The sequence below is a fragment of the Lethenteron reissneri genome, chromosome 15, assembly GCF_015708825.2.
Source record: "Lethenteron reissneri isolate LAM-NWPU_2019-01 chromosome 15, ASM1570882v1, whole genome shotgun sequence".
In the NCBI taxonomy this organism is placed as follows: Eukaryota; Metazoa; Chordata; class Hyperoartia; order Petromyzontiformes; family Petromyzontidae; genus Lethenteron; species Lethenteron reissneri.
In genome coordinates, this window is record NC_083793.1 from 5,440,043 (window position 1) to 5,453,988 (window position 13,946).

The 13,946-nt window shown below is 49.9% G+C and overlaps 1 protein-coding gene across 1 annotated transcript in view; it reads right to left on the minus strand.

The window, feature by feature from the left end:
• Positions 1–1,575: 1,575 nt before the first annotated feature.
• LOC133342621 (semaphorin-3G-like) overlaps positions 1,576–13,946 on the minus strand; it is a 39,680-nt gene continuing 27,309 nt past the window's right edge. The window contains 10 exon segments of the mRNA XM_061551890.1: positions 1,576–1,839; positions 2,999–3,345; positions 4,409–4,548; positions 5,757–5,833; positions 7,972–8,049; positions 9,405–9,517; positions 9,519–9,563; positions 11,608–11,649; positions 11,791–11,882; positions 12,808–13,039. Of these exon segments, the coding sequence (XP_061407874.1) occupies positions 1,656–1,839; positions 2,999–3,345; positions 4,409–4,548; positions 5,757–5,833; positions 7,972–8,049; positions 9,405–9,517; positions 9,519–9,563; positions 11,608–11,649; positions 11,791–11,882; positions 12,808–13,039 (1,350 nt within the window). The 3' untranslated portion in view covers positions 1,576–1,655.

Here is a 13,946-nt window from a genome sequence, read left to right on the forward strand (position 1 = left end):
TTCAACTTGTAACACGCATAGACAGAAAGACTCAGAGGCGTGAATAACCACTTACAAGTGGGACAGGCAGCCAGGAGGTGAGCCGGTGCAAAATTCTCCCCCAAGCTCTGTGGTCCTCTGCATATTAAGGTGTTATCAGTCAACGCATGCGAGGAAACCGGAAGCACCCGGCGAAGAAAACCCCCCACGTGTATGAGGGAGGCAACGTTCTATCCCATGCAGATGGAACAGATGGAACAGGTGGAACAGATGGAGATTCGTCCCCTTGCTGTGCGGTATTCTCTAAGCAAGTCAGGGTATGGCAACCTCGACTCCCGCGGGACGGGATTTTCACGACGTTCGTGTGATCCACCCAGCCTGGCTACCGCAGTGCCCTATTACAGCCGTGTGCCACCATCGCCACTCAGACGGTAGATGCCGAATCCATTAAATGCAGACGGTAGATGCCGAAGATGAGCAACGTCACGGTTACGAGGATTGCTCGTGCAATAGCATCAACGTTTTGCAATAATGACAGCATTTCAGAAGCAGTTGAGATGACGGGAAGAAAGTATAGTTTTCCAAAGAGAACAAAATAAAATTCACACATCTAAGCACACTCGGTCAAGCTATCAAAAATGCTGTTACGTCAGATGTACATCTTTACTAAATTCAACTCCAAAGTATAGACAGTAAAACACCTCTCATTCACCACTCTTATCCACTCTTCCTAACGGATCTTATCCGCAGAGATTCGTATTATCCACAGCTCGAGTGTTTGTGTTATCGTGTATCCGCAGGTTAGAGGAGTTACCAGGAAGTGGATGTTCACAAAACGAGTCATACAGTGGCAGCCATTCATGCGGCCACTAACCTCACCATATTTATGATAATGGATTATTGATGATGACAAAGTATAAATACGATGTTAAAGATGATCATGATCATTTGCCGCTGCCACCATTATCAATTTCCGCATTTTCAGGAGCGTTTACGTTCCTGGGTAGTCGAAGACGATCTAGACCTGTCGAAAGCATCCCCAAAACACATCACTGTCGAAAAAGAGTTCCACTGCGAAGTATATTAATACTAAAAATTGGAATCCGTTTGTTTCATGCAAAACGGGGGGAGCACCGACGGCTCCACTCCAATATCCCGCCGGGCAGTGGCGTAGCTAGAATATTTTTGCAAACTATAAAATTGCCCCCCCCCCCCCCCGTTTAATCACAAACCAAAATGTAATTACGTGACATGTAGGCTGCGTGTGGCTTGATATATAAACTTTTATGTTGAGGTGTAGATTTGCGCAGTAGTTTCAGGTTGCCGCGCCCGCCGCAATAAGTTATAATGTAACGTTGTAAGCCTAAATTTCGATTCATCTTCTTGGTTCTTTCGGTAAAGTCACGTAGAAGGGAAATAATAAAATAATAAAAATTAAACATTATAATTATTTTATTATGTTTTATTTTTATTATTATTTTAATATTATTTATTATTATTTTATTATTATTATTTTACTTCCCTTCTACGTGACTTTACCGAAAGAACCAAGAAGTTGTAAACCTAATTTTGGCGCCCCTTTACCTTGGCGCCCGAGGGACACATGTACCCCCCTGCCCCCCCCTAGCTACGCCTCTGCCGCCAGGGCCCTGTGGCTGCTCGCAGCCGGCGGCTGCTCAGACGATGCTGCGCGGGATTCTGTTGCTCTTGCTGTGCACGCTGTCCTGGAGAGGCCGCCACTTGCCCAAGTGGGTCTTGTGCTTCCCGTGGCCCCACCGCTGGCACCACAGCCTCTGGCAGAATTCCTCGGCCTGGCGCGACGGTCCACCGCGGCCAAACATGGCCTGCAGGTCGCCGTACCTGCAGGCGCGGGGGTGACAGCACAGCGCAAAGCGGCGGTGAGGGGATGATCCGTGGAGAGGTATAGCGGTGGAACCGACGTCTTGACTTTGATGTCCATTTCATTTCCCACCGTGTTGATTTTCACGAAAGGATGGCAATCACCTTTCTCCAGTCGACGTTCCTGGTGCGTTGAGAAATATGACTACAGTGCCGCTTACAGCAGTCCACACAGAAAAGGCAAGGGAGGTTATTTATCGGATGAGAAACTAAAGAGTCTTGTTTCATATTTGTTACCCGCCCGGCTGGGTGTGTCTCCTGTCAGTAAGGGTATTCAGTACTGGGCAGTTGGAGGCAGTCGCCCTCCAATAATAGAGGGCGGAGGAGTGATGCTTAATAATTACTGGACTGCCGGGCGGCTAAAACGCAGCAAACAGGCATAGTGGGGAGTGCAGTTGGTGCATCTGCTAGTCAGTTCAGTCAATGAACCCATGGCACTTGGGTTTGTCCATGCCTTAGTGAAGAATGGCGGTTGTGGTTGATGTCTGTACTAGAAGTGCACTTCACAGTAATGAAGCCCCATAAATGAAGACAACTAAAAGGTCAAAGTGGATTCCCACTTGAATGAGACTGGAGTGGTGCTCACTTCAAGTTTACAGCTGTGAGCCAGTGGGCAAGATTCCACATTTCTATGGTGAGGGCAAACCTATACAAAGAAAATACACCAGCTCCACCAAAGTGGTATTGATATTATAAAACCCTGATTTACGCGAAGACACGGGATGAGAGGGGACGCAGATAAAACAGGGGGATGCCCCATTTCATTCCTTCACACCAGGCCCCAATCCGACATCGCTACGCGACTGGACACAGATGTAGATGGCAGACGTTTAGGCTTGCCATCTCGAGGTACAAAAAATAACACCATACCCTGGAAAGAATATCTCACAATACCAGATGAAGGGAGAACTACATATAATGCATTGTCTTGGGGTGTCGCATTATTACGCAAATGTAAAATACAAAGATATTTTGACGTCCCGGGAAGACTTGCAGAGCTCCCAGGTCAGCTACCCTCAACGCCCTCGGAAAACTGGGGAGAGGTGGCAACCCTACTGAGCCTGGAGAAAGGCCCGCCAACCGGCAAGTTTGCACCGAACCGACTTTGCCGTCGGCGTACCAAAGCTTGGGCACGTCGCGGCCGCCCCCGTTGTCCATCTCGTCGCACGGATCCCAGCGGCGCTGCCGGTCGTCGGTCGCGTCGTGGCCCTCGCCAGTGGCCGCGCTCGCCCTGCCCGGGGATCGCTCCTCGGCGGACCCGGCCGTCGCCGCGGCGGAGGGCCTGCCGCCGGCGAGGAGAGCTCGCCCCACCCGCTCGGCGGTGAGCACGCGAAGCTCCACGCGCAGCAGGACCCTCTGGTAGCCGAGCTCGTCCGTGCGGCAGGTGTACGAGCCGCTGTCCAGCGCGTGCAGCGTGCGGAACAGGAGGCCTTGCTCCAGCTTCAGGACCCGCTCGTCCGTCTTCACCTGTGCGGCCGGCGGTGGCGGCGCAGGAGGGACATTATCTGCAACGCCTCTTTAAGTAAGGCTGAAAGCTTCTGTCCGGAGATGGATATATAAACTTCTCAAGGGGTGAGGGAGAAGAGGGGGGGATGTCCCGGAATCTCAAGCGTTTTAACAAGGGCCCCACATTCATAATTACGTAAATACATTAAATCTATTTTCTCTGATAAGTAGAATAAAAATACCGATTTTTAATGTTTAGGTCTTAAGGGCACGAAGCGCAGGGAATGCCCCCATTGCCCCACACTGTTTCTTAGGTCCACCACTGGCTCTGTCTGAAACCGGGGGTGGAATTATAATGCTCACATATAATCCAATATGTAATTAGGTATGTTGAACATCTTTCGCACCGTACATATCAAACCATGCTAATCGGAGGTGCAGGGGAAGGACAACAAACTAAACAAAAAAAGCTGTTCTAAATAAATGAACTTACAATCTATATGATTTAAAAGTGCATAGCTCCAGTGGCTTCCTTATATCGGAAGGATGAAACGTTCCAGACGGCCACCGGAGCACATGCGGTGACCGTCTTTGTTCGATGGACAGCCAAATCCCCCCGCTGCGAGGATGACCGGAGTTCACGTGATGGTTATGAGCACAGGGGGGTGTGGAGGAGGGCGCAGTGGCAGGGAGGATGGGTGGCCCGGGGTGGGGTAGTGGGGTGTGTGGAGGAGGGCACGTGGGGCAGGGGGACATGGGGTGGTAGTGGGGGGGTGAAGGAGGGCACGTGGGACAGGGGGGCACGGGGCGGTGGTGGGGGAGGTCTGGAGGAGTCCACGCGGGGTGGGGGGCACAGGTGGGGGGGGCACGTGGGGCAGGGGGGCACGGGGTGGTAGTGGGGGGGTGGAGGAGGGCACGTGGGGCAGGGGGGCACGGGGCGGTGGTGGAGGGGGTCTGGAAGAGTCCACGCGGGGCGGGGGGCACGGGTGGGGGGGGGGCACGTGGGGCACTGGGTGGGGTGGTAGGGGGAGGTGTGACGAAGGGCACGCGTGGCGGAGGGCATCGTGGGGGCAACGTGGGGCACCTGCTCGCGCTGCTCGCTGGCGGCGTGCTGCACCAGCCACGTGATGGATGCGCGCAGGGACGGGGGGCGGCACTCGAGCAGTGAGGCGTTCCTCTCCACGCCGTACACCACCGTCTCCTCCACAGGCTCGGACAGCTCCGCTGTACGCGCGCGAGGAGGTGCGGGGTGGCGGCAGGGGCCAGCAAAGGGGTCATGGTCCCTGCCTCGCCAGTTTCCCGTACGCGGCCGATCTATGCACCCTTCCGGGTCGTCGTAATGTAAATGAATTTTAAAAATATATAATAGCGTACTCTTTGGTTCTTTCGGTAAAGTCACGTTGTTAGAAATAAAATAGAACATCACCACGTTTCGATAGCAACACAAGCAGTCGTCATCAGGCAAAGGAATCAGCTTCTAAAGGCAAATTGTTTATGAAGGTTTGGGGATGGGCTTAGCCCAAGTGTATCACAGCACCAGGAGCATAGGCGGTGCAGGAGTGCCAATGCAGCAACAATGATTTGTTTTATTTCTATCTACGTGACTTTACCGAAAGAACCAAAGAGTATGGATTCCTGCAGTCACGGTTGCGTACAATATATATTGTTTCATTTGTTTGCAACCTAAACTAATGGGAAATTTAAGTATTTTTTATTTATTTAACTGGATAAAGGCGTTTAAAGTCGGTATGTTGACCACTGTGCCAGCACAGATCCCTGGCATAGCCATACAGACTGCTGGGCAAAGCTCCGTGAGCCCCAACTAAGGCTGGCACAACAAATGAGCGGCCAGCACCATCAAGTGCTTGATGGTCACACATCTTGATAATTGTTTTTTACCCTTCTATCTGGCAACAAAACTGACACCTTTTTACAAGGAGTCATGTTTGCATAGACCGCAATACCTGCAGTCATAATACAAACAAAAGACATAACTCTGATAATGTGCACTGTCCTTGAAGTTGATTGGTCCACACCCGAGACAGCTTTCCTTAGAGCCTAGTCTCACATGGGTTGGACCAGATGACGCCAAAAGGCGCACAACTCAAAGACAATGCACCATCACAGTTTTGTTGCCAGATAGAAGGGTAAAAAAATCAATTATCATATTTTTACTGGCAAATGAGGTTCCCAGAGGTCACACATGTTGTCAGGTTCTCATTTAAGGCTGAGTCGACCTAGGCAGGCCCAAGACCAGTTTCAATATCACCACTGACTTTATCCATGGCCAGGATACTGCAGTCAAGTTGCTTTCGTTTTGGAACCCAGTGATTGCCCTCCACTCCATGAACACAACAAATTTGTGCACAAACACAGGACGCACGAACATACACGTGACTTCCCCCGTGCTAAGGCGTGTTGATGCATCGCACCTCGAGATTGCTGATCCCAGCACTGATGGGCAGCGTCTCCTTTCCTGACATCCTGCCGCCTCATCCTCCGGTTGGCCCTGAAGGCAACACGACCGAGTCCATCGGGGCACCAATGCACACCTGGGCGTCCCGTCACGCGTAATATCCCACAGCGCCATCCGTTTCTCACAGACCCCACCACCCCCCCTCCACCGTGTATTCGACGTTCTCACTCAGGCTCTATCACAATCCCACAACCGACAGACGTACGGGGCGCCTCGAGCATTGGCGTCCGCCTCTCTCGATCACCACGCGAACAAACACTCCCAAGCAGAGGTCACAATCGGGTACCCGAAACCCGTACCCTACCCGATACCCGGCTACTCGTTCCCGGCCGGTTACGAGTAGCCGTTTGCGACCCTGGTGCGGCCGGGTACGGGTACGGGTAGACCGTGAGTCACTGGTGAGTAACCGTGTGTCACTCATTTCCCAACGTCTTGTCTCTTCTCACTATTCAAGTTCCTAGAATCAACCCACCCGCGCCTGCAACATGGCTTCATCCCAGAGGTCGCAATCGGGTACCCGATACCCGTACCCTACCCGATACCCGGCTACTCGTACCTGGCCGGGTACCCGGCCGGGTACGAGTAGCCGTTTGCGACCCTGGTGCAGCCGGGTATGGGTACAGGTAAGGAATCAAAACCCATTTGCGACCTCTGCTCCCAAGCGAACGCAATCGAAACGCAAAGACGCGGTTCACCGCGCAATTGCTTCTCGGTGCTTACTCACCCAGCTCCCTGCGGCGATATTTATCGATTGCGGTTCTGCTAGTGACCCCTAGTGGTGCGAGCGTGTACATGCCGTGCATTTCTGTTCCCAAAACCTGGACCCTGGTGGACGTGAACTTCGTGAATGCATGCTCCCCATCAGTGCCGGATTAAGCTACACAAGGCGCCTTCCCCTAACCCCCTGCAGCATAACAGGAGGCATAACTTAACCCTCCCCCACGGCCCATCCTGGCTCCTGCCCCCCCCCTTAACCTGTATATAGTCTCGTGTCTCTTAGAGTTCTCCCCACTTGATACAGTAATTTTGCTGTGAAGGTGCCACCTGAAGTCGGAAGCTTGTGTTGCCTCTGAAACGTCGTGATTTAATTTATTTTTATTTTATTTTTTTACCTACGCGACTTTACCGAAAAAAACAAAGAGTACTGTAGCATATGTTATAAAGTGGCCCTAAATATTAAAAACATACATTTTAACTTGCATAGTAAAGTTATTGTATTTTTTTAATTTGCTATACAGCCAGATAATACGCCAAATCGCTAACCTTAGACACCCACTCGTTCATAAAAGTTGAAGGCAGTATAGTACTATAGTAATAGAGCTAGTGCAGAATCACTGAACCGGAATTGATAGCTTCAAAGCATTTAGCACGGGGCCCTTGAAATTGCGGGGCCCGTAGCTACATGTGTAGCTACTTTTGCTACTAGGATAATTCGGCACTGCTCCCAATGCACTGGGTTCTCTTTTCTCTCTCTCTCATTGTCATTAACAAAGATGTGAGAAGATGGTGGTGATTGTGAGTTTTAACAGGGTCAATAATATTGTCGACTTTTGGGGCAAGTTCTGATTGCGAGCAGCACCTACGAAGGCCGGCACGTCACACGAAGGAGGTGGGTGGACAACACCACGCCCGGCCGCTTTTGTCTCCCTAGTGGCGATGTAGGTTATACGGGGAGATGTTTGCCTTTGATCATGTTTTAGTATTTTGTTTCTACAAACCACATCTCTATTTTCTACAGAGAAAATGTAGGGTCGAGTGTGTGTACGTGCGTACTAGGGATGGAATAATGCGCTGATTCGTCGATTGACATTGATTCTAAAGCTCGGGATACACGCTTTCAATCGTGTGTGAGAGAATACTTTTAACGTTTATTTAATTCGCACTTGGAGTAAGTAAATGGCCTGCGTGTCACCTTGCAGCCACCACAGGCGCGACCACTCACCACAATAAGAACACACAACGAATTATGTTCCAGAATCACGGCAATTCATTGAATCACAAGTGAGCGGCGGATCATTCGACACGGACACACCAAATGTGTGCGTGATAAAAGGTAACCGCGTGTGGCTGGGCTACTGATCATGATGCACATCGGTCGACCAAGCAACAGCGGTGGTGATGATGATGACCTCGGCGGTCGTGGGGATTTCAAGGTTGTGTTAGGCAAGCACCTGGACTCCGGTGAGTTCTGTCCTGCCGTAGGAACGCCCCTCGATTTCCGGCCTGGCTGCACCCAATTGTCGACGCCACTACACAGCGCAGGTTTCAGAGCATAGTGACACACACAGAGAGCTCCTTCATCATTTATAAACAAGCGAGCGTCAACTGACCAAATTACACCGAATGCAACCGATCTCATGAGATTTCGGAAGCTTAAGCAGCGTGGAGCCTGGCCAGCGCATGGGTAGATGACCGCTATGCTCGGCATGCTGTTATACGTGGAGGGGCAATGCCATGGGCAGCAGAGGCCAGCGCACACAAATTTTTCCGGCCTTCACCTACCCGCACTGACCAGCATGGTGAGGCACGGTCATAGAGCTCCCGCAACCCGCACGGCGTGGCGAGGCCCTCGCTGAGTAATGGATTGTGACAAAGAGGCCGTACGTCTCTACGTGCGACACATGACACCGCGTCTCCCGCGGGTGCACGTTCATTTTATTCCGCGCCCTGCGGGAAAATATAGCTGAAGAACCCCCGGCTAATTAGGAACCTACCTATCGCTCGCTGTAAGCTACCATAACTCCACAAATCTGTCTGTCACCTGATGAAGCTAGTTGTAATTACTGGCGAAACGTCATACTCGAATTATAAATGTTGTGGCTTGGCTCTCCAACACACCGGTGTGTTGTACTAGTGACGAATTGGCCACGTTCTGTTTACATGACAACCCTTACTAGTTGGCTGTGTCGGGTGGTGGCGGGTTTAACGACACATTATATATTTACGCGATCTAACCCTAAAAACCTGTATTTTGTACCCTAACTTCATCACGTATTTGAAACAGATTATACGTGTATTTTGAACAAGAGCCTGGTAAAAGGCACGAACAATAATAAAGGAAGGGGACGGGTGGATACCGAAGTCAAAACTCAGTGCTCCGGGGGTTCTGAGAAGGGGAGAAGATTGGGCTCACTGCTTCCTCCCCTATCTCTTGACAAACCTCCATCGTTATCTCTACGGGACCCTTTTTCCCAGTATCAAACAAAAAATTATGAAAAGTAAGAATAGGTTTTACCTTTTAACTGCTTGACCTGAGCTATAAGTGGCCTGATGCTTGCATTGTCTTTGTGCTGTTGGCGTTGTTCTCTGCTCTGACACTGGTGTTGAGACTCGGCCATGAAGAAGGCTGTCTCTGGTGTAGGCCAATCAGTTTCAAAGACAACGTCATGTATTATCAGAGCATGTTTGTTTGCATGTTCACCACAAGTACGTGTGGTTAATGCAGACTTGATGCCTTGCAAGAGGTACCCATTCTGTAGTCGAACATCTTAACACCTCCTGCTTCACTCCACCTTTATCGTCGGCGGCTCTGTGAGAACGAGGGCGGGCGATTAACCCGCGGACCCTGCAGAGCGGACCCCGTGAGTGGAGTCCCCGGGCTTACCGTTTGCCCGGGTGCCGGTACTTGGTGCAGGAATGTCCGTCCCAAGCGCAGTAGGGGTCTCGTGCCAGGCAGCACTCGGCGCACGTGGCGCCGTACAGCTCGCACTGCTGCAGAGGACACCTGCGCCGCCGCCTCCCGCGTGCCCACGTACAGCTTGCCCTGAAATCCGCCAGCAACCAATTTGACATCGTACGTACGTGTGTGTGTGTGTTGAACCTCTTTCACTCCTCTACGTAGCCAACCGTGCTAATTGGAGGTGCGGGGGAAGGACAGCAAACTAAACAGTAAAGGTGTTTCTAAAGAAATTAGTTTTCAATCTCGATTACAAGTGCACAGCTCAGTAGCTTCCTAATATCAGAAGGGAGAGCGTTCCAGACGGCCGCATCTGAAAGCGCGCGATGCGGTCACCATCTTTGTCCGATGGCTTGCCAAATTATTGATAATTATAATAATCAATCTTGATTTGAAGCTTTCGTGACTGCAGGAATCCATACTCTTAGGTTCTTTCAGTAAAGTCACGTTATTTTATTTCTAACTACGTGACTCTACCGAAAGAACCAAAGAGTAATCATAATTTTCGTATTTTTTTTAAATAAATTTTAATTTGTAACGTGCGCAGTTTTCGTTTCACTCTCAGACAGAGAGAGAGGGGATGACTCGGATGCGTGGGATACCACAGACAAGTGAGAAGGCAGACAGAAGCTGCGCTCGCAATCACCAATGCTCTATGGCCCTATATTGGGATATTGAGTGTTTATACATGTGCGAGGAAACGGGGAGTACCCGGACGAAACCGACGTGTGTGAGAGGGGCGTAGCATTCAATGCTTGTTCAGGTGGATTTTCATCCACTAGCCGTACGGCCATACACTTTTAAAATCAGTTTCACAAACTTCCAACCCACGCCTCCAAAGTGCTGTATTACAGGCGTGCATAGCTACCAGCGCCCGGCTTGGGGAAGGAAACTTTTACATCCATAATAGCAGGGAGTCGAGCAGTGGCATAATCTTCTTGGTTCTTTCGGTAAAATCACGTAGAAGGGAAGTAATAACATAATAAAAATAAAACATAATAAAATACAATAATTCTCACGACGTTTCGGCTACAACGCAAGCAGCCGTCTTCACCTGAAGACCAAGAAGATGAATCCCTGCAGTCACGAAAGCTTTAAATCGAAATCAGTGGCATAATGGTTAGCGGAATGCACTCTGAAACCAAGATGCCCGAGTTTGATTCCTGGCCACAGCTGCCATCTGTGGTTAAGATATTTGAAGATATATGAACTGATCTTGCCACGCTCCCCCCAACCTCCTCCTCCAAAACCTCCACTCAACAACCCCTTTGACCGACACTGCATAGAGAAGTCATCTAGCAGCTGATATTTAGTAGCGAAAGCCGACTTGTTAAACGATAAACGAACAGCTGTTAAAGGCTTTCCAGTGCATTAATTCGTCGTCATCAGCCATGGTCCATCCACTGCTGGATGGAGGCCTTCCAGTCTCACGATGCTACAGTCCATCAAAGAAACGTGGATAAACGCAAGCTTGGAATTACACGCAGAGCCAGAAAGTGGAATGCGTGGATCAATCAGATATATCGTAATGACCGTTGATATAAAGCTACCGTGTGCTTGGGCAAGGCACATTGCCAGGACGAAATGTTGCCTGCTGAGCAGGACAGGTGGCAGAAAGGCAGCTAAAGGCGATAACGTTACTGAGAGCACGACCACAGTGGAGGTGGAGCAATGAAATCACGTGCGGGAGCCAGATGGATTGTGGCGTGGCACCCCAGGACTATGAAGGATGGTGACGAATGGGGGGGAGCATTCATCCAACAGTCGATAGCCAATGGCTGTTGCTGCTGCAGAGGATGATGATGATGTTAACGTGATATGATTTATTATATGTTTATGCCAAATATACTTTGTTGCCCCAAGCGGTGACTGTTCATTGAATCATGGAAGGCATTATTTTTGCACTTGGGTACAACTATTTTACGTCGAGGAGTTCCAAGAGCAATATTTTTATTGCCTAAAGTTTGAGCTCCATACCTACATAGCATATAAGAAACGCAAGCTCTGCATGTTATGGTACATTTAGATTTAAGTGGGTTAAAGCACAGCTGCAGTGAGTTTGTCTCTGTATTCGGTCTTGCCACAAATACCGAAAGCTCAAAGAGCCAATGTGAAGTCCTCCTGGGCTTACCCTTTTAACAGAGAGGTCCATGGTAAGAATTGGCGAAGGTTTCTGTGAAAACAAAACAATACATCAATGCCGTTTCAGAACAAATCTAATCATCATAAATGTTCAGGGTCCTCCTTACATACCATGCACATGACTGCATGCCACGGAGTACACAGATCAGTGATTACTACCATTACTCTTTACCTCAAATACTTGAATTTCCTCCAGAATGATTTCTTCCGGTGGAAAATCCTGGCTTGTGGATATCGATATGACTTTAAGCACTTGCCCTGTGTCTGCAGGAAACATAAAAAACGGGGGGCACTTTATCAGGCTGGAAGGTTAAGTTTTCAGGGTATTGCCTATGTCAGGGCATTGAGCCAGCTTCTCTGAGCTGGCTGCTATCCTAGTGCAGCGAGTCAAAGAAATAATTGCTTGTGAAATCTAGAAGGGCATTCGACAACTAAAGGTGAGTGGCTAACTAAGAGAGAACATAATCTACCTCTGTAGGTTACAAGTGAATGTGATTTGCGTTGGAGCAAAGCAAAGAGGCAGTTGCACCCCCTTTGGGCAAGGGAATAAGGCCACGATGAACATGGCCCACCGGGTTTTGAGACGCGGTTGAGTTGAACGCATAACCAAGGCAAATCAAGGTTATGACTGTAACAATTTGTGCCATGTCGACAGCGCTCATGGGCCACCTTTTGCTGGAATTTGGCCCAATGTAGCCATTGGTAAACTAGGCTGAGACCATCAATTCCATACACTTGAGAACCCTGGTTTGTATCACAGGCGGCTGGTTGTATTCGAACGTAGGATCTCAGCGCTTCTAGCTCAGCGCTCTGACCTCCCATGTGTTGGCTTTAAATAAAGTTTATTGACCATAAAACTTCTCCAGAGATTATAAACAGTTTATAAACAACAACGGTTAACACAGCCATGAGTGGCCGCAGCATAGGCAAAGAGAAAGATCCCCCGTATAGCCTTTAACAGACTGTTGGGGCAAGTGGCGATGTTAACACACCGTACAAGGCATTTATTTGAGGCTGAGTCGACCTAGAGGAGGCACAGGACCAGCACAGATAATCGTGGTGGCCGTGAGCGGAAATCGAACTCGGGTCGCCGGGTTCGAAGCGCGGCGCAAGCGCCAACCCGCTACACTACCGCTCCCCACAACCACCACCACCAGCAGCGGTGGGTGACCCCAGCCACGCGGGTCACCTGTGCCGAGGAAGATGGCGTCGTAGGCGGCGTCCTGCGCCTGCACGCGGTCGACGGCGATGCGGGTGAGCCGGCGGTCGGGCTGCGTGCTCACGAACACGGGGCGGCCGTGGCGAGGCCGCACGGGCTGGTCCATCAGGGGGTGGGACCGCGCAAAGTGCAGGACCTCGTCGGGCAGGCCTCGCGTGCTGTGGTAGGCCGAGCCTGGCGGGGCCGTCAGGTCGCTGAGGCACTGCGCGTAGGGGGGGGGGGGGGGAGGAGAACGGCAAAAAACGGACCCTTAGAGTGGCCAAACGTCCACGTTGAATGGACGTGGAGATTACTGTCACACGTATCAGGATTGAGTGGAGGAAGAGGGCCGTGAAGAGAGATCCACGCAAAACGCGAGTTAGAGGAATGCCAGGAAAAATAAGTTTAGCACTTTCAACCATCTGTTCGGTCCAATTTTTAGCCAAACCCTAACCCATTGTCCAGTACCGTACGCGTATGCTTTACGTTAAAAGGAGGGATAAATAACCAACATGCAGTGGTGTTACTAGGGTTGGTGTCACCCAGTGCGGTAACTCATGGTGTCACCCCTCATGGACTTCCGCCCGTACCAGATCAATACAGAATCCTTAGTAATGTTGTTTGTATTAACGTTACTCGCAAATCGTAATTCCCGTATATCACTGAATGTAATGGCAATAGTAGTGACGTAAACAACTAGCAAAATAAAAATTTCACCTTTAAATTACAATATTACTTTAAATACTACTTCATTCTCAAAAAAGTTATTCATATAGGTTCACAGATACTAATCACCACAATATTGTAGCTAAAACAGATTTTTGTTGTTATAACTAACTACCGGAGTAATTTTTTTCATAAAAAAATAATACATTTATGCTGAAACACTGCACAAAAATTGTATAGACAGTCATTTTAGTGTCACCCGGTGCATTCCGCACCCACCGCAACCCCCTAGTGACGCCTCTGCCAACATACACGTGCAGGTAACAACACATTCCTGCGGAGGGAGCTGGTAGGAACGTTGGGTAGCTCGGTCAATGGCCAGGGTCAACGGTGGCGTGGTGTATTCCACAAATATGCCCGACTGTGAGGGCGGGCACAAGCCGGTGTGAGTAGGTTAAACGTTG